The following is a 26,018-nucleotide window of genomic DNA, read 5'->3' as shown; positions in this document are numbered from 1 at the left end:
TGCTCATGATTGACGGGCAGCACTGCCATCTAGTGGGCAGAGGCAGCACTGCAGGCCTCTTAGTGTGCACAAGGGCCCTCCCTAACCCTACACCAGGAACAATTACCCGGCACCACAGGTCCACGGTGTGGAGATGAGAATCCCTGACTTACACAGCATGCAGCATGCTGCTTTGTGGTTTTTATACTTCAGTCTCTACAGAACGTTGCTTCACTATGGTTTGGGAAAATTATAGCCAAAATTATCTGTAAGTTGGGGCCGATACTGTGGCGTAGTAGGCTAAGCCTCCATCTGCAGTGCTGGCATCCCTTTTGGGCACCAGTTCGTGTCCCGGCTGCTCCTCTTCCAATCCAGCTCTCTGCTAATGCACCTGGGAAAGCAGCGGAAGATGGACCAAGTGCTTGGGGCCCTGCACCCACATGGGAGACCCAGAAGAAGCTCCTGGCTTCAGTACGGCCCAGCTCCAGCCATTGAGGCCATTCAGGGAGTGAACCAGATGATGGAAGACCTTTCTCTCTGTCTCTCCTTCTCTATTTATGACTCTGCCACTCAAATTAAAAAAAAATTTTTTTTAATTATTTGTAAGAAATTGTATCAATTTATATAAACTAAATTATGCCATTTTATTCTTGCTAGGGATGTACATTGAAAGAGTTACCGAGAGAGAGGGGGAGACAGTGGGAAAGAGATCTTCCATCCACTTGTTCACTCCATATGGCTGCAATCGCCTGTGCTGGGCCAGGCCAAAGCTGGGAACCAGGAGCTTCATCCAGGTCTCGCATGTGTGTGGCAGGGCCTAAATGCTTGGACCGTCTACGGCTGCTTTTCTCAGGGCTTTAGCATGGAGTTGTCTCAGAAGCGGAGCAGCCAGAACACAAACTGGCACTCATATGGGCACGCAGACGGTGGCTTTGCCTGCTGTGGTACAACACAAACCCCTAGCATGCCCTGTTACCTGATGCAGCGATATCCCAGATTGCAGTGCCACCTACATCAGAAAGGTAAACTGAGGCACGTAATGTTCAAGGAGCTTATCTGAACCGCGTATCAGGCAGCTCCAACCCTCTGGGGGACTGTGTGGGAGGCGTCACAGGACCAGAGCAGAAGTAAGGCAAAGAGCCCTGTGCCTGGTTACAGTTACACAGTCACCTCGGTCGAGCCTTGCCGGTAAGGCCTCATTGTATAATGACCTGTTTCTTGGCTGCTTCTGATTGAGCTTAAGTTCTGCTGTTGTTGTTTTTTTTTTTTTAAGATTTATTTATTTATTTGAAAGGCAGAGTTACAGAGAGACAGAGGCAGAGTGAGAGACAGAGAGATCAGCTGGTTCAATCCCCAAATGGCTGCAACAGCTGGAGCTGGAAGCCAGGAGTTTGGAGCTTCCTCCAGGTCTCCCACTCGGGTGCAGGGGCCCAAGGACTTGGGTCATCTTCCACTGCTTTCCCAGGCCATAGCAGAGAGCTGGACTGGAAGTGGAGCAGCTGGGACTGGCGCCCATATGGGAGGCCGGCACCGCAGGTGGCAGCTTTACCTGCCAAGCCACAGCACTGGCCCCGTACTGTTTCTTTAGCATCAGCATTTACATAAAACAGCTCACGTTCAGTTTTCCTTATGTTGCACAAATCAAGCAAGGTGGAGATCATGCCTGAGGCCTGGCTGGCCCGGTCTGCTCAGGGATTCTTCAGGCCTGGCCTCCACGTGACGCCGACCCTGCGGCTGCCACACTGTTACCTTACACAAACGTTGTTTACATTTTCTTAAGCACATACAAATGACCTATTTGGAGGTACTTGGCTTTTGCTGCACTGGAACAGATGTGACCAGCAATTGCAGGGTTCAAATGTGGTATTTAGTTTGTACACAAATACATCTGTGTCCATTGTGTATTAATTTACACACAATGAACAGAATGAAAATTTATAACCTAGGTCTCAAAGGCTACTTTCTGTTATTTAAACATGAAGGTGCATATCTGGGCATTTTTTTCCCTTGTAAAACAAATTTAATTTGGTAAAATCAATGATTTTAAACTTTCACACATATATGTACACACACACACACAATTCCCACACATTAAGGCACTACTACGATTTATGAGGTCAAATGCTTTCTATTTACAAATCATACCTATCCTTTGTTCTTTCTCTAAACGCAGTGAACTCTCCCATAACGCAAAATAACCAGAATTCTGGGGTGGGGTGGGGGGGTGTGTTGTAAAGTTATATTGCATTTAACTCTTTTCAAGGCAATAGCATCAAGTTACATTTTCAACTGGGAGAAAGTTAAGAATGGGAAGCCTGATGAATAAACTCGAAACCAGCAAAAATAGAGGAGACAAGGAGGGCAGTTAGGAAAACCCTGAAACTGTCCAGAGACGTGACAGTGGCAGAGCGGCTCCTGGGTGTCCGCACTTGAACCTGGCACTGAAAAGCTTGACAGCTCTAGTCTATCAACCACACAATCCATCAACAGAAGCAGCTCTCAGGAGCTGGCTCAGTGACTTTGTTCAGTTTTGAGACGCGTGTACCGTGTTAGATCAATACGGGTTACGGTCACCATAGGTTTTGAGACGCGTGTGCCATGTTAGATCAGTGTGGGTGTATGGTCACCATATATTCATCCAGCTCCTGCTGTCGCAGGGCCTGGCCTAGGTATGAGCTCAGAGAGCCAAACCACACTGACAAGAGCTCCACCCTCATGGCGCCTACCATCTAGAGGGACAGCCAGAGAGAACTCAGAACAGAGACCCATGGGCAATGCCTGCTGGTGACAAGTTGATCCGTGCTGCGATGGAAAACACACGTGGCTGGCGCCGCGGCTCAATAGGCTAATCCTCTGCCTGCGGCGCTGGCACCCCAGGTTCTAGTCCCTGTCAGGGCACCGGATTCTGTCCCGGTTGCTCCTCTTCCTGTCCAGCTCTCTGCTGTGGCCCGGGAGTGCAGTGGAGGATGGCCCAAGTCCTTGGGCTCTGCACCCGCATGGGAGACCAGGAAAAGCACCTGGCTCCTGGCTTCGGATCAGCACGGTGCGCCGGCCGCAGCACACCAGCTGTCGCGGCCACTGGAGGGTGAACCAACGGAAAAGGAAGACCTTTCTCTCTGTCTCTCTCTCTGACTGCCCACTCTGCCTGTCAAAAAAAAAAAAAAAAGAAAGAAAGAAAGAAAAAGAAAACACACGTGCATGTGAGGTTAGAGTGAGAGGGGAGGAGACAGGCCGAGGCAGGACTCCTGGGAGAGCTCTCCGATCACGCAGGCTGATGAACCTGGTGCAGACACTGGGGCAGGGCCAGGTTATTTGCAGCGCTGATGGGAAGAGGCTCAGCCCACAGGCCTCCAAGCTTTCACAGCTGTCGTTATTTCTCGGCCTCCGGGTCTGCTTGAGAATCTCACTCAGTGAGACCTGGTGGGGTGCAGGGACTTTGAGAGCGGAGGACGTGATGGAGCCACTCGAGGTAGAGAGGAGAGTGGCAGGAGAGACGGAAAGACAAGCCCCCGGGTGGGAGGCGGCTGAAGTAGACCAGGTGAGAGAGGGGAGAGTCGGACAGCCCTGGGGCGGCCCCCGAGGGGAGGGACAGGAGGGAGACAGGCAACGTCCAGGAGGTCTAGGGCGGAGGGAGGGCTGGGCGGAGACCGTGTTGGGAGGAGGAGGCCGCGCTGGCTGCAGTTCCTGTCTGGATGCCGTGCAGAAGGGGATTCTACTGAGCACCTGGTGCAGGCTTCCTCGGGGAGATGAACGCTGCCGTCCCCTTCGCAGGTTAGAGGACACCTACGGGTGCCCGTACGACTTCCTGGAAGTCTTCGACGGCCGGCAAGCCGCCTCGCGCTCCATGGGCAGGTTCTGTGCCGGAGCGGAGCTCTCCTTCCTCTCCTCTTCGAACATCATGACCGTAGTGTTCAGGAGCGACTCCGTGGTCACCAGCACCGGCTTCCGTGCCCTGTACAGCGCCGTGGAGCAAGACACACAGCCGAGTGGTGGGTATCCCAGCTGTGCGCTCGAGGGAAGATGGGCTGGTTTGTATTTGTTCCCTGTAGGAAAGGAGACGCTTTCCAGAACTGACCTGCTGGGCGCGCCTTCACTAACGATGTTCCGGGGACATCCATGCTGGCGCTAATAGCCCCCAGCCCCACCTCTCACCCCGGCTGCGCACCCACCGTCACCGTCCTCCACCAAAGCATCAGGCTGAAGAAACAGGTGGCCGAAGTCTCGCGTCCTTGGCTGTGTGTGTGCCAGTCAAGCACTCAGACGAGAGCTCCTTCCTCTGCAAAAGCAGGGAAGATGCAGTGGGGCAATCCCTCTGGAACAAAATTGTCTAAAGCTGCAGCTACCAGCCTCCCTGAGCTCAGATAATTCAACAGGGAAGCCAGCGAGAACCTCCCAGGCTCTGCAGCAGGATGGGAGGGGCACCCCGAGGTCTCAGGGGCGCCCGCTCAGGGGTGACCGTGTAACTTGTCCTCCCGATCGGGTCCCAAGGCCACCCTGCTGAGAGTCCAGCATCCTAACGCAGGAACACGTGCCCCGGGGCTGGAGAACGCTGTCTGCCCTAGCGTCTGGGGACAGCTCAGAAGCCCCCGTCACTGTCCCCCAGGCATGTCCCTCCGACTGGTGAACGGCAGCCACAGGTGTGAAGGCCGGGTGGAAGTCTCCTACAACGGCACCTGGGGCACGGTGTGCGATGACGGCTGGGACCTGTCAGACGCCAGGGTGGTGTGCAGGCAGCTCGGCTGCGGGGACGCTCTGTCAGCCCCTCCGCAGAGCTACTTCGACCGAGGCACTGGCCACATCGTGCTGGATGACATGCAGTGCACAGGGGCCGAGGCCGAGGTGTGGCAATGCAGGCACAGCGGATGGTTCTCCCACAACTGCGGGCACCACCAGGATGCCAGCGCCATCTGCTCAGGTGAGCGAGCCCCCCCTGCCAGCAGCCGCCGGGAAGGGGGCCGTCCAAGCCAGCAGGCGGTGACTCGGAAATGAGCCCTGGGCATTAAGTCAGAGCTGGAAGTCAATTTGCTTAAGAGTTGATTTCCTTCCTTTAAGTTGGTGCACCTGTAAAATGTTCCTGGTCCCTCCTGAAGAGCTGTGATTAGACAGAGGGTCTGTGTTGTCTGATGTCCTGTCCCTGGTACGGCACAGTCTACTCACCCTGAGTATAAACAGGAGCTGGTGGCCGGAGGCGGTTAACACGAGGCCCTGCTCCAAACCGGTGCGTTCGTGTCTGCACGCGCCCATCACAACCTCTGATGAAGCAGACGCTGTTGGCACCACCTTTCCGTTGCTCGGCAACAATGGTGTATCCGAGGTCACAGGCAGCCTGAGACTCTGAGTGCTGCCCTCCTGAGGGACCCGGTGAAAGACACAGCTCAACTCTATCACTACAGCTCGTCCAGCCCAGTACCCGACCCCAAACCTAGAGACACGGTGTGTCTGAGCCCTCGGGAAAGCACAGCGCCCCTCACTCCGGCGGCTCATCTTGGAACCCGGCTCTCAGAGCAGAGTAGGAGGTTTAACCCTGGGAAAAGCCCCTGGGAATCACGGACCGCCTTACTCAAGCCGTCTCTCATCCTCTCCCCCGTCTTTGTACCAGGGATCGATGGCAGTCCGGACGCAGCACCAGCAGGTACTGCTTTTCCGTATCGTCCCGCCGGTGGCCGGGCCCCTGACATGCGCGAATCCCCACTGCTGTCCAGTTCTGAAGTTGGGGCACAGTTGAATTCTCTGTAGCTCACTAGAAGAGCGAGGCAGCCCACTGGGGCTGGTAACGTGGTGGGGCTGGGGGGCCGCAGAGCGTGCAGAGAGGTGGGAGGGAGGAGAGTTCAGGTGCCCCAGCAGTGCTCTCCCAGCCAGCGGGATGCCCGGAGCCCCTGTCTGCCGAGCAGGGAGGGCCAGCGGCAGTGGTGGCCGTGCTGGGAGGGAGCAGGAACCCCAGGCTCGGCCCTCCACGGGGCAGATGGAGCAACCCCGTCCAGGCACTCGGCAAGCAAATGTCCAAACTTGTGACTTTCCTGTGCATTTCCACAGACCTCACTGGTGGCAATGCCTTTACAAGTTGTGTAAGCTCTTCCTGGGAGGTTGTATTTGCTTCATTTTCAATTTGAGCTCTTCCAGTACCTAGACAAATGCTTTCTCCCTTTGACACGTGACAAGCTGTGGCACAGACAAGGCCTTTCACCAACTCCGCTTTAACCAAATCCAATATTCCAACTATCAGTTGGATGTGCTACATGATTGGTAAATGGTGAATTCTGGCACTTGAAAAGTTTGAAGATTGACCTGACCAGGGAGCAGTGTATGCAGGGGGCAGCTCCAAACTGGCCTGGTCTGATGTCCCACCAGGGCAGCCTCAGGGGAAGGCACAGAGGGAACTTGAAGCCAGGCAGAGACAGCATTTGACTGGTTCAAGTTCAGGATCAGCCTTATTTGGATCATTTCTACGAAGAGTTCCCAGCTGGAGGCTGGTTGGTGGTTTCTGACTGTTAGGACCCTTGACTGGGCTGGGTCTCGGTGTGGGTGCTGCACCAGGCTAGTGGCCTCCCTCCCAGTTTTAGCAAACAACCAGGGGTCCCCCACGGCCAGCTGTTCAGCAGAGCCCTGCGCTGGGAAAGGGTGCTTTGGTTTGCCTTGTCTTTGCACCCTTACCACTCAAACGCACACTTTGCCAACCCATCGCGCTGCCCCTTGTTCCTGGCGGAGGGACCGGTAATGACCTTCGTCTGCTGAAGGTCGGTGTGAGGGGCTCCGGTGTCTCCCACGCTATCATTTTCAGATCGGGTTCCCCTTCCTTCTGTCCCCACTCTCCCCTCTCGACCCCGCTGAAAGGAAACAGCTGCAGCGGCCCGTGCCCCTTCTGACGAGGTTCTCTGTCTCACAGACGACGACTTCCAGTGTGGCGGCTTGCTCACAAATAGCTCAGGCTCCCTCTCCAGTCCTTGGTACCCTCAGAAGTACCCCACAAACGTGGTGTGTGCCTGGGACATACAGGTGGATAGCAGGGCCCACGTCAAGCTTACCTTTCAAGTGGTAAAGTGAGTAAACATTTGCTACCTTCACCATCATCTTCACCCAGTCACGCACCCCTGCTTCCCTGCCCGCCTCCTCCCCTGCTCTCAGAGAGCCCCCATAACTAATTTTTTAAAGTGAGTTGGGGGTGGGTGGCTCTTGGCCTAGCAGTTCCGAGGTCAGTTCGAGGGCCTGCGTCCCACGTTGGAAGGCCTGAGCTCCACAGCTGACTTCCACTTCCTGCTAACTCGGACCCTAGGAGCAGCTGGCGTGATTGGGTTCCTGCCACGCCTACGGGAGACCTGAATTGACTTCTGTGCTTCGGCCTGGTCCAGCCCCAGCTCTGTTGCAGGCCTTTGGAGAGGAAACCTCCCTCTCAAATAAATAAATTTTTAACTAAAGGTTAAGATGGTTTAAAAATATGTGAGCTAGGCTTTGGAGGCTCATTGTACCATACGTCAAAATTTAAACACACAGACCTCTTACTTAACCCAGCAGTCCGTTCCGGGAGTTTGCTGTGCAGGTGAGGATAACCATGGAAACACAGTAGGAGCAGGTGGAATCCAGCAGTAGGGCACCAGTGTGTCCATACATCGCGGTCACTACGTGGTGTGCTCGCTGTGGAACGAGCAGGAGAAACGTGGACATGGCGCAGGCTGCTGCCACATGTTTGTGGACTGGCGCTGGAAGGAGGTCAAAAGAAACCCTGTGCTGAAGCCGCTTCGTGGAAGGAGAGGGGAGGGAGAGGGGGCTGAGTCAGGGGAGGGGAACCAGTGTGTCCATTGGTGCTGCTTACATCCTGTTCCACGTGCTTGTAGTACAGTCAGAAAGCAGAATTAGGCCTTTGAACATTAAACCTCCCATGTCTGGAGGGCCAGGGCTTCCTCCAGCCCCTCTACGAGATGTAGATTTCAGCTGGCTTTCCCCGAGCCTCCCCGAGCCCATCTGGCTGGGAAGAGAGCCCCAGCGGACTGGGTCTGAACGGTGCCGTCTCGCTTCACAGGCTGGAAAATTTCTACGGCTGCCCATACGACTTCATCGAAATCTTCGATGGTCCGCAGAGCGAGTCGTTCTCGCTGGGGAAGTTCTGTTCTGGGGCCACCCCGGTATTTACCTCCTCTGCAAACCACCTGACCGTGGTGTTCCACAGCGACGCCATCATCACCAACAGCGGCTTCCACGCCTCGTACGAGTCTCTGGTGCCAGATGAGAATGACACTGGTAGGTCCCTGGCTGTCTCCGCCCCTGGCCCGAGGGAGAGTGACAGATGGCCAGCTCAGGCGAATGGGCCCTGGGGACCTGAGAGGGGGCTCCCCGTGCTGCTTGGGAGTCACGTGACTTGGAGACCCGGACCGAACACCTGGCACTGCCCTGGAAGAACGCACCCGCTCATATCTTCTGAGGGTCAAGGCCAGCCCGCGGTGCTGAGGAAGGTCCTCCACTTGCCCTTGTTTCATTCCAAACCGTGCGTGGTTTCTTCTCACCTGGCTTGAAGAAAGCTACTCCACGCCGAGGCAGCAACTGAGCTGGGGGTGTTGACCCAGGCTGAGGGTCCTCCTTCACCTCCATCAAGGAGACAGTTAACCCAGTCTGGAGAAAAGCCTTGACACCTCCTCCCCCAGTCTTCAAAGCCAAAGTGCCTCTAGGGCCGGCTCGGGCCCTGAGGGTGGGGAGGGCCCCCCCGGGAGGCCCCCCCCCCCCCAGAAGCGACGTCCGTGGTCCCAGAGCGCTGACTTGTGCACCTGCTCTCCCAGGGGTAGCCATCAGGCTGATGGATGGCAGCCACCAGTGCGAGGGCCGCGTGGAGCTGTACTACAATGGCACCTGGGGCACGGTGTGCGACGACAGCTGGGACCTGCGCGACGCCCAGGTGGTGTGCGGGCAGCTGGGCTGCGGCGTGGCTGTGGCGGCCCTGGGGCAGGCGCATTTCAAGCGTGGCGAGGGTCCCATCGCTCTGGACGATGTGGAGTGCGTAGGGACGGAAGCCAAGCTGTGGCGGTGCCTGCACAATGGCTGGTTTGCCCACAACTGTGGCCACCACGAGGACGCCAGTGCCGTCTGCTCAGGTGGGCCCTGACCCCGAGCCAGGGGGAGCTGGGAGGCTCCTGTTTGGCTGCTTAAGGCTATAGGAAATCCCCAGAGCCCCGGGCTACTGTTCCCCAAGTGTCGGCCCCTCTGGTCCCCTGCACGATCCCTGCCACCCACTCTGCAATTTTCTTAATACTTCCCTTAAGTTGACCTCTCTTTTTTTTTAACCTATATGGACCTATTTTGCAAGACAACTTTATAGCACCACGATAAAAGGAAAGTCAGGACCACTTGCCACAAATGATCCCTAAAATCACAGTGGCAATAAACCAATGTTTATAAACAATGAATTTTCTAATCTAATCCATTTACACCCATGCATCTCTGAAAATATCCGTAATCAGAATGGAACCAGATATAATTTTTGATTTTAGGATGATAAATACACGACACCACTTAAGATATCCCTCAGTCCACCAGGGATGGGTCACACCACCGAGAACCATCCCTTTGTTCAATCCCCAGTTTTACAGATAACACGGGGACTCTCCTAACAGCTGGGAGCCAGCCCAGGGCTCTCAGTCCTCAGTCTTGCACCACCTGAGCCTCTGCAAATAACTTCAGAAGTCCCCACCTGCATCCCTCTGGGTTAGGCTGGGAAGAGGCAAACTTGCTTATCAGCTAGACGACCTGAGAGAGAAGAGGGGGTAGGAGGGGGAGGGGCTGTGGAAGGTTCAGAGAGGAGAGAAGCTGGGGGTCGGGGTCAGTGCCCCAGGGGTCAGCACTATGGCACTGGGAATTAAGCCAACGCCTGCAACCCTGGCAACTCGTGTCGGAGCTCGAAGTCCGGATGCTCCACTTCCAATCCAGCCCCCTGCTAATGCACCTGGGAAAGCAGCAGAAGACGGCCCAAGTGCTTGGGTCCCTGCACCCATGTGGGAGACCCTGACTGAGTTGTGGGCTCCTGGCTTCAGTCTGGCCCAGGCCTAGCTCTGGCCATTGTGGCCATTTGGGGAGTGAACCAGCAGATGGAAGATCTCTCTCTCCCTGTTTCTCCTTCTCTCTGTCACTCTGCCTTTCAAATAAATTAGTCAAAAAAAGAATCAATGCTCTGTGCAAAGCAGAGGCTAAAGCCATGTCCCGAGTGTGAAATCAGAGAACAGGGGACAGGGGTTTAAAGGGTCAGGAGGTTTGGAACAGGGCCCTGGGGAGAGCTGTGGGAAGTGGGTCCCAGGTGCCGGGAAGGACCACCAGGCAGCCACGAGTTGCATCTTCTCCACCTTGGAGCTCCCAGGCACTTGGACAGCCCTGAGGGACCTCTTGCCTCCCTCCCTCAGCCGAGGTTGCCAGGGGACAGGTGTTCTGGATTCACGTGTGGCTCTGTCCTGCGTGAAATGAGGCTTACTCTGGGAGGCGAGACTCCCACACACTCCGAGGAAGAGTTACAAAGCCAAAGCAACTATCGAGACAGGTGCTGGGCCACATTTATTCTTCACTGTGGCCACAGTTTGTCAAAAAGAAAAAAAAGAAAATGGCATTGCAGGGTCTAGCAGCTGGACAGAATGAACCCAAGGATCTAGGACATCGGGGTGGGGGGGAGGTTGGGTGGGCTGTGACCAGGGTCATTCTTAGAAGCCCAGATGGGACAGGGCCTGTGTTGTGGTACAATGGCTGGGCCACCATGTGCCATGCTGGCCAAGTTCCAGCTGCCCCACTTCCAGTGCAGCTCTGTGTTAATGCACCTGGGAAAGCAGCAGATGATGGCCCAAGTACTTGGGTCCCTGCCACCCGGGTAGGAAGCCTGGATGGAGTTCTGGGCTCTTGGCTTCAGCCTGGCCCAGTCCCAGTCATGGTGGCCTTTTGGGTTATAAACCAGCACCTAGAAGACCTCTCTCTTCTCTCTCTCTCTCTCTCTCTGTCTTTCAAATAAATACATCTTTAGAAAAACTAAGAAGCTCAGATAAGGGCAGTTTCTCCCCAGACAAGACCTTGTGTATTTCTGATTCAAGCGAGCAGGTCACCCCCTTGGGTTTAAGAGCAATGAGGGGTGATGACCTCCCCACTGTGTGTCTTTCACAGCCTCGCCGCCTCACTCAACACCATCAGCTGCCAAGAGTTCCACGGCATCAGGTACCTTTCCGCGTTCTTCACGGATCAGCCGTAGCTGACCTGGGCAGAGTCACCGGCAGAGGGGCGGTGGTTCAGGAGCCGGCGTCCTGCTTCACTGGCAGTCTCTGAGCCGCTTCTCGCCGCAGGTTCCTCCTCGGCACGGGGCTGCGGAGGGCTGGGGCATTTGCCTCCCTGGGTGTGTTGGGATTCAGTGGCTCTGTCTGCAGAGTAGCTATGGCAGGGCGTGCCATTGGAATGTCCGTCTCGGTCTCCCGACCCCGCCTTGCCCGAGGCCAGAGCACTGCCGGGGTTACCTGTGTGTGCTGCTCTCTGCTTGACACGCTGGCAAGAATGAAGAAGCTGAGAGCGACATCTCTTTTCTGTTTGCTCCTGGCTCTGTGATTGGCCCAGCAGGTGTTACACGTCACATCCGGTCAGCTGCTCGTCCACGGCAGGTCTTTAAGAGTAAAGTCCAGTATGTAAGGAAGGGTCAGGAAAGTGAGAAACGCGCCCACCCTCCAAGGAAGGGCCAGGTAGGGCTTCCTGGAGAGCAGATATGTTCTTGACTTTAAACTACGTCTGTTTTTCAAATCGGCCGTCAAGCACCACGCTTGGGTGTTCTTGAGCTTATAGGAGCATCAGCTGCCTTGCGCTCCCTGCACACACCAGCTGGGTGATGGAAGGAGGACCCCCCACCGAAGGGGCACCAGAAGGGACCCAGTCTAGAATCAGAAACTGACTGTGGTTGATGCGCAGGGCGGAGAGCCCTCTGACAACCGACCCGGAGCTGAATATGTCTGACCTTAACCGAAACGTTGTGTCGTTTTCTTTTGTTTTCTGTCTGTCCTTAGCATCCTTCCCAAAGTCAACAGCGATGCCCACCTCAGCAGGTAATCCTTTCCTCTCCCTTCAACTGTCTCCCTTTGTAGAGTTTTAGCTCAGAAATCCTCATATCACAGTGGAAGGAAGTGTTCCTGCCATTTCTACCTTCCCCTAGTGCCCCTCCCCCAATGCCCCTCCCCCCAAGCCCCCTCCCAGAGCATCCCCTCCCCCAGTGCCCCCTCTCCCAGTTGCCCCCTTTCCCGAATGCCCCCTTCCCCCAGTGCCCCCTCCCCCCAAGCCCCCTCCCAGAGCGTCCCCTCCCCCAGTGCCCCCTCCCCCAGTGCCCCCTCTTCCAGTGCTCCCTTCCCCCAGTGGAAATTACGAAGCATGCCAGCTACTTGTCTACCTCGCCCAGGAACAACTGTTTCTTAGTCAATTGTAACCTCAGAAGAAACCACTGAGCGGTCTCCAGGACAACCAGGGTGAAATGAAGGGGTGGGGTGGCCACTGTTCTCTGCGGCCGCCAGCGCACGTTTCCCAGGACGCAGCTGGCTCTTCCAGCAGCCTCCTTCACAGAAGCCATTCTTTGGAATTCCCGCCAAGGTCTGCACCTGCGGCTGGTGAACGGGTCGAGCCGGTGTGAGGGCCGAGTCGAGGTCTACCACGCCAACACCTGGGGCACTGTGTGTGACAACAGCTGGTCCGTGGAGAATGCCCACGTGGTCTGCAGGCAGCTGGGCTGCGGCCTGGCCGTGTCCGCCCTCTCGGGGCGCAGCTTCGGCCCCGGCTCGGGCCACATCCTCCTGGATGACGTCAAGTGCACGGGAAGGGAGTCCTCCCTGGGAGAGTGTCCTCACCGAGGCTGGTTCAGCCACGACTGTGGCCACCACGAGGATGCCGGTGTCATCTGCTCAGGTGAGCGCAGGGCCTCCTGACCAGTGGTGGAGCTGCCCATGCTAGGCCTGGAATTCCCAGAGAGAGTTGGAAAAGGCCCAGCCTTAGGCCTCCCCCCGTGACCATGAGAGTTTCCGGTCCAACTCGGAACAGTTTGCCAGCTGCTTAGTGCAGGGGAGGGCCCCATTCGACCTGAGTGAGCAGAGTAGGTTGTGACATGGAGAAAATTAGGGCACTAATCTCGTAGGGCGACTCTCAGACAATCCACACGGAACGTTTGGCCAACTGGCTGACCGCCGTCATTGGGTTTTTTTTTTGTTTTGTTTTTTGTGTTTTTTTTGTTTGTTTGTTTGTTTGTTTTTTGACAGGCAGAGTGGATAGTGAGAGAGAGAGACAGAGAGAAAGGTCTTCCTTTTTGCCGTTGGTTCACCCTCCAATGGCCGCTGCAGCCAGCGCATCGTGCTGATCCGAAGCCAGGAGCCAGGTGCTTCTCCTGGTCTCCCATGCGGGTGCAGGGCCCAAGCACTTGGGCCATTCTCCACTGCCTTCCCGGGCCATAGCAGAGAGCTGGCCTGGAAGAGGGGCAACCGGGACAGAATCCGGTGCCCCAACCGGGACTAGAACCCGGTGTGCCGGCGCCGCAAGGCGGAGGATTAGCCTGTTAAGCCACGGCGCCGGCCCGTCATTGGGGTTTTAGCTAAGACAACATCTGTGAACCCCCAGCCTCAGTTTCCAGCCAGCTGAGATCATGCATTGCTGGCTGTGGCCCGCAGGGGGCAGTGTGGGTGCTTCGCAGCGAGTGCTCTTGGGTTTAAACTGGGGCGATGTTCTTAAAACCACGCCGGCATTCTGGTTTCTAACATTAAATAGCCGATGTGCTTCCCCCACCTCCACAGGTGCGACAGCTGCTGGACAGCCAGGTATCTCTGAGTTTCCATCCGGTATCTCTGCTGACGGGTGACTGCTGGGTCTGCCTTCTGAGCTTTGACTTTCCTGACGATGCCCCCGAGGTCAAGGCTCTTCCACCCTCACCCCCAAAAAACTGAGGATCCAGGGCTGTGTCTCATTCCTTGGGGTCCTACTGTGTGCACCCAGGGGTAAGGCTGTTCTGGGTGTTAGAAGTTAATGTATCGCCGGTGCCACGGCTCACTAGGCTAATCCTCCACCTTGCGGCGCTGGCACCCCGGGTTCTAGTCCCGGTTGCCCCTCTTCCAGGCCAGCTCTCTGCTGTGGCCAGGGAGTGCAGTGGAGGATGGCCCAAGTGCTTGGGCTCTGCACCCCATGGGAGACCAGGAGAAGCACCTGGCTCCTGGCTTCGGATCAGCGCAGTGCACCGGCCGCAGCGGCCATTGGAAGGTGAACCAACAGCAAAAAGGAAGACCTTTCTCTCTGTCTCTCTCTGTCAAAAAAAAAAAAGAAGAAGAAGAAGAAGAAGAAGTTAATGTATCTTTCCTTCCATGTCTAAGACTCCAGCTCTTGACCCAAATTGGTAATTCATACCAACCTTGGCAAGCCCGACAGGGCAGGAGGGCCTGGGGGTAGCGGGGTCTGGGGACAGGAGGGGCTGGGCCCGGGAGCTGCTCCTCCCTCTGCAGCCCTACCTGGGACCCAGCATGCACCCACTGAAATGTGGCCTGCCTGCAGGGACCGTATCTCAGTCCCCGTAGGAATTTGCTTTCTTTTGTGCTGTTCATCACAATGGTGTGCACACACCCGAGAGCCGCCATCATGCTGTAAGCAGTGACTGTTTGACTAGAGACTGCTTGGGGTTGGTCATGCCAGCCCGTTCACGCGCTCCACGTGGTGTCTGCGAGATGCCATCGCGCTGTGTTTGTCTGGAATGTTCTCAGGGTGACTGGCTTCCTTCTTTGCTTGTGCAGTGTCTTCAACTCCCGGGACGCACCCGCACGTTTTCCATCCAATAGGTACTCTTCCCATTCCTACATGGTGTAGCTTGTCGGAGGCTGGGGTCCCGCTGTCTGTGGCCAACAGGAAAGCAGCAGCCGTTTCCAGGCCCCGTGCGGAATGGAGTGAAGGCTGTGCTGGCTGCGGGGAGCTGGGCGCACGGCTCCGTCTCCTAGGCCAGGGATCCCGACACGGAGAGTCCTCACCTCGCAGCACCGCAGCGGGGCGCCTGGGCCCCCAGGCACTCTTACAGACCCCTCTTGCAGAGACCCCCTGACCCAGCCCCATCTCTGGGGACTCAAACCTGAGAGTCAACTCTGGGTGCCGAGCAACCCACCCTTGGCCAGCCCCCCACTTTCCTGTAGCAGAGGGGCTGAGTCTTCCCCTGCTTGATTGTCCAACCCCCAAACACCTCTGTCGTCTCCCAGTAGGGTTTTCCAGATTCAAGGAAAAGAAAACTCCTTTTGGCCTGAGAATCTCATGACGTTCTCTGGGAGACCTGAGTTGGCCAAGTCTGAACTGCAGACATTCAGGCTGCCTGGGTCTGAAATTTTAGAGAAACCACGTGGGAGATGACAGCAACTGGGAATGGACGTAGGATGCTGTTTGCGAGGCCCCAGCAACAGCTGCTTGTGAGGACAGGCAGCGTGGAGTCTGTGCTGAACTGCACAGACAGAAAGCAGCCGTGCCTTTTGCTCTGCACGTGCAATGCTCTTGTGGGCGTCCCCACCCCAACAGCAGAGAGTAGAGGGGCTCGAGTTCCTAATTGGAAGCACCACCCCATGGGAGAATGGAAGGGCCCTTCTCAGGTCCCCTTGGTTCTTGGCTCCTACAGATCTGCCAGTGGTGAGGCTGGCTGACGGGAGGAGCAGGTGCCAGGGCCGCGTGGAGATCCGCCACAATGGCATCTGGGGGTCCGTGTGCGACGACCTCTGGGACCTACCTGCCGCCCAGGTGGTGTGCCGGCAGCTGGGCTGTGGGCCCGCCCTGGAGGCCCCCGGGAGGAGTCTGTTTGGCGATGGCTCCGGCCCCATCTTTCTAGACGATGTGAGGTGCACAGGCACTGAGAGCAGCCTGGGGCAGTGCCACCACCTTGGCCTGTCCGTCCATAACTGTGGCCACCACGAGGACGCCGGGGCCATCTGCTCAGGTACTTGCCCTCTGCAAAGCCAGGCTTCCCCATCCAGCCTCCCACAGCACCCACCTCCCAGGCCAACCCTGGCCGACCTGCGGGCCCAGGTGGGGTGAACCAGTTCTCCTGGTTTGCCCGGAAGGGCCCTGGTTTCAGCACTGGGCATCCCACGTCCTGGGAACCCTCGTTGGACTCAGACAACCCAGGTCGCCCGGTGTCAGGAGAGGAAGGTGCCCTGCCCGACATCACAGCCCATTCCCCTGGGCCTGGAAGAGATTGTGACCAAGCAGCGCCCTCAGCCAGGAGGTTCTGCCTCGGCCCTGGGCGCCTCTCCGCTCCCAGGAGTGGTTGCCTCCGTGCGCCAAGTTCATGCATTTCTGTGAAGCTGCCTCCGTGCACCAAGGTCATGCATTTTTCTGACGCTCCCTCTTAGAAAGAGCCACCTGCTCTGTGCATTACCTGGACGGGGACTTCCTCGCACAGGGACAGCTTCCTGCAGCCACCCTAAACAGCTGAAGGAAAATGCTGAATGCCCGATTTGATGCTTTTTTTTTTTTTTTACTAAATAATTGTGTGCAAAAAACACCCATGACCCCAGTGGCCTCAACAAACCCCGGAGCCACTGCCATGCCCCGAGGGCCGGGATGAGGCAGGATATTTCCGGAAGTTGACAGCTTCCCGGCAGAGTTCAGAGAGAGGCTTCCAGAGTGGCAGGTCAGCGTCTCACCCAGCAAGGGAGAGGTATCTGGAGCCCCCCGCAATGTGGGTGCTGCCTTTTCCAGAATGTTCTGAACCGCCACACAGGCACAGGTGGCAACTCACGTGCCCCCTCAGCTTGTGTCCGTGAAGAGCTTCGTCAGCGCTCACCTCCGCTCACACAGACATCTTGGGTTTTCTCTCCCAGGTGCTGAGCTAGCGCCAGCGTCAGCAGCATCGGCTCCCACGGTCGGTGAGGACCCTCTCACTGTTTGTCCCGGGGCTTCCTGGTCACTCAGTCCTTCCGGGGCCTCCCTGAGGTTACAGCAACTCTGCTGGTGCCAACCTACGTTTATGCCTCCCCAGGACAGAGGAAATTCAGAGTCAAAATGGAGGGCGAGGCAGGCTGGCACTGTGGCATGCTAGGCTAATCCTCCAACTGTGGTACCAGTATCCCATATGGGTGCCGGGTTCTAGTCCCGGTTGCTCCTCTTCTAGTCCAGCTCTCTGCTGTGGCCCAGGAAGGCAGTGGAGGATGGCCCAAGTGCTTGGGCCCTACACCCACATGGGAGACCAGGAGGAAGCACCTGACTCCTGGCTTCGGATCAGTGCAGCACCGGCCGCAGCGGCCATTTGGGGAGTGAACCAACAGAAGGAAGACCTTTCTCTCTATCTCTCTCTCACACTGTCTATAACTCTACCTGTCAAATAAAAACAAACAAACAAACAAACAAAAAAAAGAGGGTGAGGTGATGAGCAGAGCTGGCTGCTGCTCCCCTCTGGTTCATGAAAAACGTCTTTAGACTTTGAACTTGGGCCAGTGGGGGCAAGTTTGGCCCAGAGAAAGCGTGAAAAGTCGAACACAACATAACCCATTGCCACTGCCTATCAGTTTCATGGCTTGACTCCCAAATAAGTATTCATCCTTACTCTTATATCTACCGTATTTCCAATTCAAATATGGGAAGGAGGGACCAAAACCCTGGGAACCAGAAATGGACTGGCACAGCCGGGCAGTGCGTTGATCAGCTCCAATTGGGCTCCGTTCCTTGTGACCAAGAACAAGAGTTTCTGGGTCTCTGGAATGTGGGTGTATCAGGATACAAACTGAAGCAAAGTCCCGTCAGAAATCGCCTGCCCGGGTCCAGCAGCGGCCTGTGGGTCCTCCCCAGGCCTGCCCATCGTCAGGTTGGTGGATGGGCGCCTTGAAGCCCACAGAGGCACGTGGGGCACCATGTGTGCAGGCAGCTGGGGGGGGGGAGTGCTTCAGGGCCCTGGGGCGTGGACATGCAGGGAGGGTTGGGGAGCAGTGCCAGGGCCACCAGGCCTTGCTCGGCCTGTGCTACCATCGGGGCCTGTCCGTCCACAGCTGTGGCCACCTCAAGGATGTGGGGTCATCCACTCAGGTACTCACTCCCGGCTTTCTCCTATGGCTGCCAGACCTGACTCTTGGTGGGGACCTGGGAATTAACACGGGGACTTTTGGGTCCCATTGAGGTCCCCTAAACACAGGCCCAGGGACAGTGCAGTGTCCGTGTTCTGAGGCTCCTGGGATCAGCAGGTACAGCACAAGCCAGCGCCAACCCAGAGTCCCTCCACCTGTGTCCTACCCTGACCTTGGACCTGGGAGGCTGCCCTGGCATACTCTCTCCCTTAATTTGCTGTCTTCCCAGGGTTTGATCCAACACCATGGATTCCCCCGAGGGCCCTCGGGCTCTGCAGTCCCCAGAATCACCAGCTCTGTCTGTTGCTACTGTAGGCATAGCTGTCCTTCCTTGCTTTTGTCCCAGCATGGTCTGTGTGGAGCTTTAGAGCTGACTTTGTTGCACTGGTCTGGGGAGCTCCATGGACAAATCCTGGTTCCTCTCACCCTCAGCACTATTTCCTTTTGACCTTTATGGTTTGAGATCGCTTCTGTCGTCTTTGGAAAGTCAGCCCAGTTTGTGCATTATCTGTTTTCTTTCTCTTGCCAAAAAAGTAGAATATAAAAAAAGTCAGATGGGGTGGTGTTGTGGCACAGCAGGTTAACTACCACCTGCAATGCTGACATCCCATAGGGGTGATGATTTGAATCCAGGATGCTCCACTTCTGACCCAGCTCCCTGTTAATGCACCTGGGAAAGCAGTGGAAGGAAGGCCCAAGTGCTTGGGCCCCTGCCACCCACGTGGGAGACCCAGATGGAGTTCTAGGTTCCTGGCTTCGCCTGGGCCAGCCCTGACCGTTGCAGCCATTTGGGGAGTGAACCAGTGGATAGATGATCTCTCTCTCTCTCTCTCTCTCCTTCTCTGCCTTTCAAATAAATCAAACAAATCTTTTGAAAAGAAAAAAAAAATCAGAGTAAATGAAATATCTACTACTCAGCTTATCTTAATTTTATAGGGCAAAGTCTAAAATAATAGAATATAATGCATTTAATTTAATTCATTCATCCACGTATTTAACAGATGTCTCTGGAGCACTTCATGCGTGCCAGGCACTGCGGTGCACCCGGGTACTGGGGGTGTCCAAGTGAACTCAGCAAACAGCAGTCCTTCCCCCGTGGGGCTCGCCTCCCAGTGAACCGTCAGATGAGCTGTGCGCTTCCACTGCAGTAGATCGTCAGCAAAAGGAGATGGGGGGTGGGCATTTGGTGAGGCGGTTGAGACGCCGCTTGGCCTGCCCACATCCCGCATCAGCGTGCCTGGCTTCGAGTCCCAGCTCGGTTTTCTGCTAATGTGAATGCTGGGAGCAGCAGGTGATGGCACAAGCAGTTGGGTGCCTGCCACCCATGTGGGAGGCCTGGACTGAGTGCCTGGCTCCCAGCTTCAGCCTGGCCCAACCCAGCCATTGCAGGTATCTGGGGGGTGGGAGGTGGAAAATGCAGCAGGTGGAACATACTCCTGGGTCCCCCTCTTCTCTTCCCTCCTACCTCCCAGCTTTCTCTCAGCCTGGCAAACAAATTTTTAAAATAAAATTATGTATTTTATTTATTTGAAAGACAGAGTTACAGAGAGAGGGAGAGAGAGAGAGAGAGAGAGAGAGTCTTCCCTCCGCTGGTTCACTCCTCAGATGGCCGCAATGGCTAGAGCTAGGCTGATCCAAAGCCAGGAGCTTCTTTTGGGTCTCCCACGTGAGTGCAGGGGCCCAAGGACTTGGGCCATCTTCTACTGCTTTCCCAGGCCATAGCAGAGAGCTGGATAGGAAGAGGAGCAGCCGGGACTAGAACCGGCGCCCCTATGGGATGCCTGCACTTCAGGCCAGGGCTTTAACCCGCTGTGCCACAGTGCCAGCCCCTAAAATAAATTTTTAAAAAACAAATGAATGCTGAATCAGGGGTCCCAACAGGCTTTATGATGCTAAGGGGCCACTTTTCTATAGTGCTCAGATAACTTGGTTTTGTTATGAAACTGATTTGGTGAAAATGAGGAATCAACGTTAGAAACCTGGGGTCAGAGTCGGGAAGGGGCCGCTCTCCAGGGCGCAGTGAGCGGCCGCTCCTTCCTCTTCCTGGGCTGTGAATGTTGCTCTCTTCCTGCCCCAAGCATCCCTGTGTCCATTTCAGCCTCAACTACGAGAGCTTCTCATTTTTAGCTTCACATTCCAGAAGTTGTTTGTGTTAATTTTAATGCATCCAAGATATACATTTTGAAGTAAAGAAAAATGTGTCTTCTAAATTCCTGTTTATTCTACAATTTCAGCATCAGCCACAGAAATGACCACGACACCTGGTAATTTTATTTTCATTCTTGCTTTCTATGAATCTGATACGTGGCTATTACCTTGCCTGTGGTTAGGGTTGGAGTTTATGTATCTCTTATGAAGCTAAATGTCAAGCTCATCTCAACTCATGTAAGGTGTTTACACACTCATGGACTGGGACGGAAATTGAAGAGATCGGGTGAGATGCAGTCTTTGTTCCTTCCCCTGGTGTCACAGCCGCTCTGGGGTCACATTTAGTGACCCGGCTTCACTCACGTGCTCGCCAGCGCCCACACATGGGACTCTTCAGTAAGCCTGGCTTTTCCCAAACCATCACAGGACTTCAAACACCTCACCCAAAACTCCTCCTTAAATCTGCATTTTCAGAAAATAGTCAGGTACCACATCTCCCTCGTGTGTTTCACGGTACCAGAGACTGAGCCAGGGACATGCAAATTTTGGTAAAGGACTTTTGTTTAAACCAACGGTTCTCCGACCTCTTTGGTCACTGAAACCTTTTAAGTGTTAATGCAGCGTCACAGGACTAGGATGTTACGTTGTGGCTCCAGCCTTAACCAGCTGGGTGACGTGGGCAAGCCTCCTGCTCTCAGGGCCCTTGGTCTCTTTGTCTGTAGAGCAGGACGAGGATGGACACCTTGCCTTGGGGGCTGGGTGTCCACACCTGTGCAGTACACAGTGCTGGACACGTGGGAGTCACACTCCCCAGGGATGTGTCAACTGCCACCTGCCCAGACCTGGCTTGGCTTTCCAGTGTCAACAACCCTGTGTCCTCTTGCAAACTTCCTGCCTCTGCACACGCTACGGATCATCCCAGAGCTTGGGGTGAACACTGTGTGGTTTAAAAGTTGGGGAGAAATCTCAGCTCACCTCAAGTCACCCCAACTCCAGTTTCCTCTAAACTATCCCAGGCGTGGTAGACACTGACCTCTAAGGAAAACTGGGCAATGCAGTGTATTTCTCTTCTCATGGTTGCCTCTGAAGGGACAAGTTAGAAACGGCACCAGCGCAGTGGAGCCCTTCTCCAAGAACCGGAAGAAACCTTAGAGATCGCTCAGATCCGAAGTCACAAAGGGGGCGGCCCCTGGGCCAGCTCTGTCTCACCCTTGGGTTTGGTTTCAGACAACCCAGTTTTTCCTACACTTGTTCACATGATTTTTCATCTCACATTTTAAAAATGGGAGATTTCACACAGCATATAGATTTCCAGCTTCGATTAAAACATCTGAGAATGGTTAACGGTAGCATGAGTTGCTATGAGCAGGGCACCTGCCGGGACTAAGAAGGAAGAAGCTGCCTGCCTGACACGGGCACACGCTCTCCTGTTTGCTCCTGACCTGTGCCATGCATGTCCAGGCCTGCAGGTAGCTCCATTTGCATGCTTGGTGCTCCTCGGAGGTTAATGCCCGCGCAACGTGCCTGGAGATCTTGTTAGACGGTGGATTCTGAGCAGTGCCTCCCGAGAGTCTCTTTCTGCCAAGATGCTGCGTGTGCTACCAGGCTGTGGGGCAGCCGCCCTTCAGACACAGCAGCTAAAGCCCAGAGACACATGGAGACTTGTCTACGGCCACTGCTCTGTTACGCAAACAGCAGAGACAGAACCCAGACCTGCTGGGTCCCAGCCCGTGCACCGCCTTCCTAGACATTTATTTCCCTTGGCTCAATGACACAGAGAATAGAAGCATCAAATAGGGACAGAGCATAATCAAATATGAACACAGTCGTGGGGGTAATTTGTAGGTTATTTTTGAAAAGTCTGTGCTGATGAACTTGAGGACAGTGTTTAATTGCAATATTTCTTTACCTTTGCTTGTTTCACAGGTTCTGCCTCAGTTGTGGACACAGATTTGGCTCCTACACCTGGTAACAAGCTTCCAGTGATTGGTTCCTTGCACTAGGAGATACTGCTCTGCTGAAATTCTGACTAGACAAGCAGTGATGCCCCCAACTGGTCTAGGAGTCATTGCGCTAAGTCAAGCCCTTGGAAAGTAGATGAGGACCCAGAAATAGACAACAAGGGCCTCTGTAGCCAGATGAAGACCCCACCATTCCAGCTCCAGAGAAGTGTGGAGCGCATGGGAGGTTTCCTGGAGTCTGGTGCTCAGGGCCTGCTGTTCTGAGCTTCTACACATACCTAACAGTTGGTGTTCCCACTGACTGGGTACTAGGAGAGAGAGAGATGACGACTCATCCGGGGCTCCCACACAGGTGGCAGGGGCCCAAGTAGGGCCTTCCCAGGCGCATTAACAGGGAGCTAGACTGGGAACGGAGACGCTGGGACTCTAACCGGCACCCATATGGGATGCCAGCATCACAGATAGCAGCCTACCCTGGTGGACCATGCAGGCTCCCGGACGTTCTAAATGTAGCAACGCGAGGCCAAAGCACCCACTCACCCCAGCATCCTTCGAGACCCTTTATATGACATCTCTGAGCAATGACGATATTCTTCCTAACGAGTCTGAATCGTATAGATGAAACCTGATCAGTATCTGGGGCGGGCGTTGTGGCCACCACCTGCAACACCAGCATCCCAGTGTGAGCTCCTGTTTGAGTCCCAGCTGCTCCACTTCCAATCCAGTTCCCTGCCAATGCACCTGGGAGGGCCGTGGGGGATGGCCCAAGTACTTCGGCACCTGCACCCACATGGGAGACCGGGATGGAATTCCAGGCTCCTGGCTCTGGCCTGGCCCAGCCCTGGTCCTCTCTTCCTGTCTGCCTCTGTAACTCTGCCTTTCAAATAAATATTTTTTTAAAATCTGATCAATATCTTCTGTTTAAAAGGACAGGCAAGTATATTTCATTTCTGGAATGATTCCATTTATAGTATGACAGAGCATATGCTTTTAATTTCAATTTCATTACTTAAACTTTAATTCTAGAGGACGGGAGACAAACAGCCCTCATCACTAGCATTTTTCCAACAACAAAGCCTGGTAAAGGCAGAGTTGTAGGAAATCAGAAAACGCATCCAGTGTTCTGACAGTTGACTAATAGTCCTGATCGTGTTCCACGTGCAGGCACGCCTTCCACCGTGGAAAAAGTGACTCCTCCACCAGGTAAGGCCCTCTGTGCCTAGTGCGCAGGTGTAGGAGTGCCTCTGTCCCCCCCGGGCCGAGACTGGGACCGGCCTAGGGCAGTGTGGTGTCAGCTCACCACTGTCTCCATCCAAGCCAGACGCTGAGCCAGGCACAGGTGGCGGCAGGACAGAGGGGACACCCCCAGCTGGGCTCTCACACCATCCTGCGGGCTCCTTCATGGCACCGGCCACCGCAGCAGTTTTGCATTGAAGCCTCTGCCTTTCGCCTGTCTCTGATGGCAGGAAGAATACGTAATTGTATTGACAGCTTCACTCAGGGGCCAGCCCAGTGCCTGGCACAGGGGGTCAGGCAACCGCGGTTTTGTTAGTTAAAGAAATGAAGGCCATGCTTTGTGTGCTTCAAGGACCAAGAGAAGAAGACGAGTTAACCGTGTGGCAAGGTTTGCTTTCCCTTTGGTGGGTTTTGACCAAGTCCTTTTCCTTCTTTCCAGGACCTCTGAATATCGCTGCAACTACTCCAGCAGGTAATTTAGCTGTCATGCTTGCTGTAAATACTTCTATTTGGTTTTCTGGTGAATTCCTTAACCAACTGTCATGTGCTGGTGACATTCTTGATTTTTTAGTAAACTCTCGGGTTTTGAAAATGTGTCTATGTTGACCTCAGTCATGAGGGCGATCTCTGGATGCCTTGATAGTGAGTGAATTCTGGGGAGCCCAGTTAAATGCCTGAGCCAAGGGAAATTCGTTGAGCCAGTTAAATCACTCACTGGACTGGTGGAGGGTCTGGGGTGATCTCCTATTGGAGTCTATAGCTGGAGTCTCTCCCAGAGACCAATGATCCAGTGGTGTTGCCAGAACAGGGAGCCATCAAACCATGGCTCTGCCACATACCCAGAACACTCAGCCGGCATCCAGTAAGGATGGCCACACGCCGGCTCTGTGCCAAGGAGCGGGGACCCAGCTGGCCAGGATGGCTAGTAGCTCACCTCTCAGGCTGCTGGTCGGAATTGTCCCAGGAGTGCCTGGTGGGACTTCAGGTTCAATGACGTTACAAACAGAATGTGGAGGGAAGCAAATGAAATATAAAACAGCAGAGTCGGCACCAAGCAGCAGGTCCTTATTGCTGAGAAAGGTGGCATGGAGGGCAACACTTAGTGCCACAGACAAACAGGCCTGCCACCCTCGCCACCCTCAGCCCACCTAGGGGGAGTCCCCATCTGTGGAGCTGACCCTCTGCTGGGTCCCTGCCCCCCAACCTGCTACACAGGAGGAGGAAGGCCAGGAAAGCAAGGCCCTATTCGGGGACTGTGAGATCAGCTCCTCCCAGCGGACAGATGTGGCCCATGGCTGTGGCCTCCACACGGTGATCTCTGCGAGAGGGGTGGGGGTGGCTGGGAGGCAGGGGAGGGTCTGGCGGGGTCTTGCCGCAGCCTGTGTCTGGAGAGCAGGGACAAGCCCAGCCCGGCACACAGATCTGTGCCACCATGAGGGGGTCTGACAGGGCTGTCTCGCTCTGCCCTGCCGCTTCTGCCTGCAGCTTCAGTAACCAGTGCAACCAGTGCCACCGCCACACCAGGGTCCCACTAAGTGCCTCTTCCTGGTCCATTTATCCGAGGAGGCTGTTTCTTGAAAGCTGTCTCCAATAAAGCTGCGGTAAAAATAGAAACCTGTGGGTCGTCTCTGCTGTATTTAAGTGTCTCTCTCTCTTTCTCTCTCTCTCTCTCTCTCTCTCCCCTCCCCCTTATCTATAGACATCTTGTCAACCTCAGCAGAAGTGACCTCTCCATCTGGTAAAGTCTTACTCCTGCTTTTTGTTTAGTTTTTATTTATTTGTTTGCCTATTTGAAAGGCAGAGAGAGGGGGACACAGGAAGAGACACAGGTCTCCCACACACTGGTCACTCCTCAAATGCCCACAGAAGCCAGGAGGACCAGGCCAGCCTGAAGCTGGAAAACCAGGCACTCCCTTTGGGTGCCCCACATGGGTGACAGGGACCCAAGGGCTTCACCTGCCGCTTCCCAGGGTGCCCATCAGAGGAAGCGAGAGCTGGAAGCACAGACAAGGACTCGAACCCAGTGACGCAGATACAGATGCAGGTGTCCACTGCACAGAATGGCCGTCCCTCACGCTGCTTCAATTAACGAGACGATTGCTTACCGTCGTGTTCGGCTCAGGAGATGCCGTCTGAGCCGCACCGCGCAGCCTTCCTCCCCCTGCTGAGTCCTTTTCTCTTTGTTTATGCAGAGGCATCTTCAACCTCGGCAGAAGTGCACCTGTCCTCCGGTGCCCGTCACATTCTTAAGTTAAACATGGTCAACTTCTCCCCCTCCTGTTTGGCAAATGAACACATATACTGAATATTTTGTCTGTGGCATAAGTCTCAATATGGCTTGAGGGGAGCCAGTGCTGTGGCATAGTGGGTAAAGCTGCTGCCTGCAGTGCTGGCATCCCATAGGGGCACCAGTTCAAGTCCTGGCTGCTCCACGTCCAATCCAGCTCTCTGCTATGGCCTGGGAAAGCAGTAGAAGATAGCCTAAGTCCTTGGGTGCCTGCACCCATGTGGGAGACCTGGAAGAAGCTCCTGGCTCCTGGCTTCAGATCAGCTCAGTTCTAGCCATTGTGGCGATTTGGGAAATGAACCAGCAGATGGAAGACTTCTCTCACTCTCTCTGCCTCTGCCTCTCTGTACTCTCTGCCTTTCAAAT

The 26,018-nt window shown here is 55.1% G+C and overlaps 1 protein-coding gene across 1 annotated transcript in view; it reads left to right on the top strand.

The window, feature by feature from the left end:
* The window catches only part of LOC133776329 (deleted in malignant brain tumors 1 protein-like), a 66,234-nt gene that overhangs the window by 27,495 nt on the left and 12,721 nt on the right, over nt 1-26,018 (top strand). Inside the window, exons 17-25 of the mRNA XM_062215177.1 lie at nt 3,751-3,968; nt 4,583-4,894; nt 5,579-5,611; nt 6,863-7,016; nt 7,994-8,211; nt 8,745-9,056; nt 12,248-12,304; nt 12,553-12,864; nt 15,584-15,898. Of these exons, the coding sequence (XP_062071161.1) occupies nt 3,751-3,968; nt 4,583-4,894; nt 5,579-5,611; nt 6,863-7,016; nt 7,994-8,211; nt 8,745-9,056; nt 12,248-12,304; nt 12,553-12,864; nt 15,584-15,898 (1,931 nt within the window). The remainder of the gene's footprint in view (nt 1-3,750; nt 3,969-4,582; nt 4,895-5,578; nt 5,612-6,862; nt 7,017-7,993; nt 8,212-8,744; nt 9,057-12,247; nt 12,305-12,552; nt 12,865-15,583; nt 15,899-26,018) is intronic.

Source organism: Lepus europaeus, chromosome 17 (assembly GCF_033115175.1).
Source record: "Lepus europaeus isolate LE1 chromosome 17, mLepTim1.pri, whole genome shotgun sequence".
NCBI classification, from domain to species: Eukaryota; Metazoa; Chordata; class Mammalia; order Lagomorpha; family Leporidae; genus Lepus; species Lepus europaeus.
The sequence above is the reverse complement of the archived record's forward strand: the minus strand, read 5'-3'. Positions and strand labels throughout refer to the sequence as shown.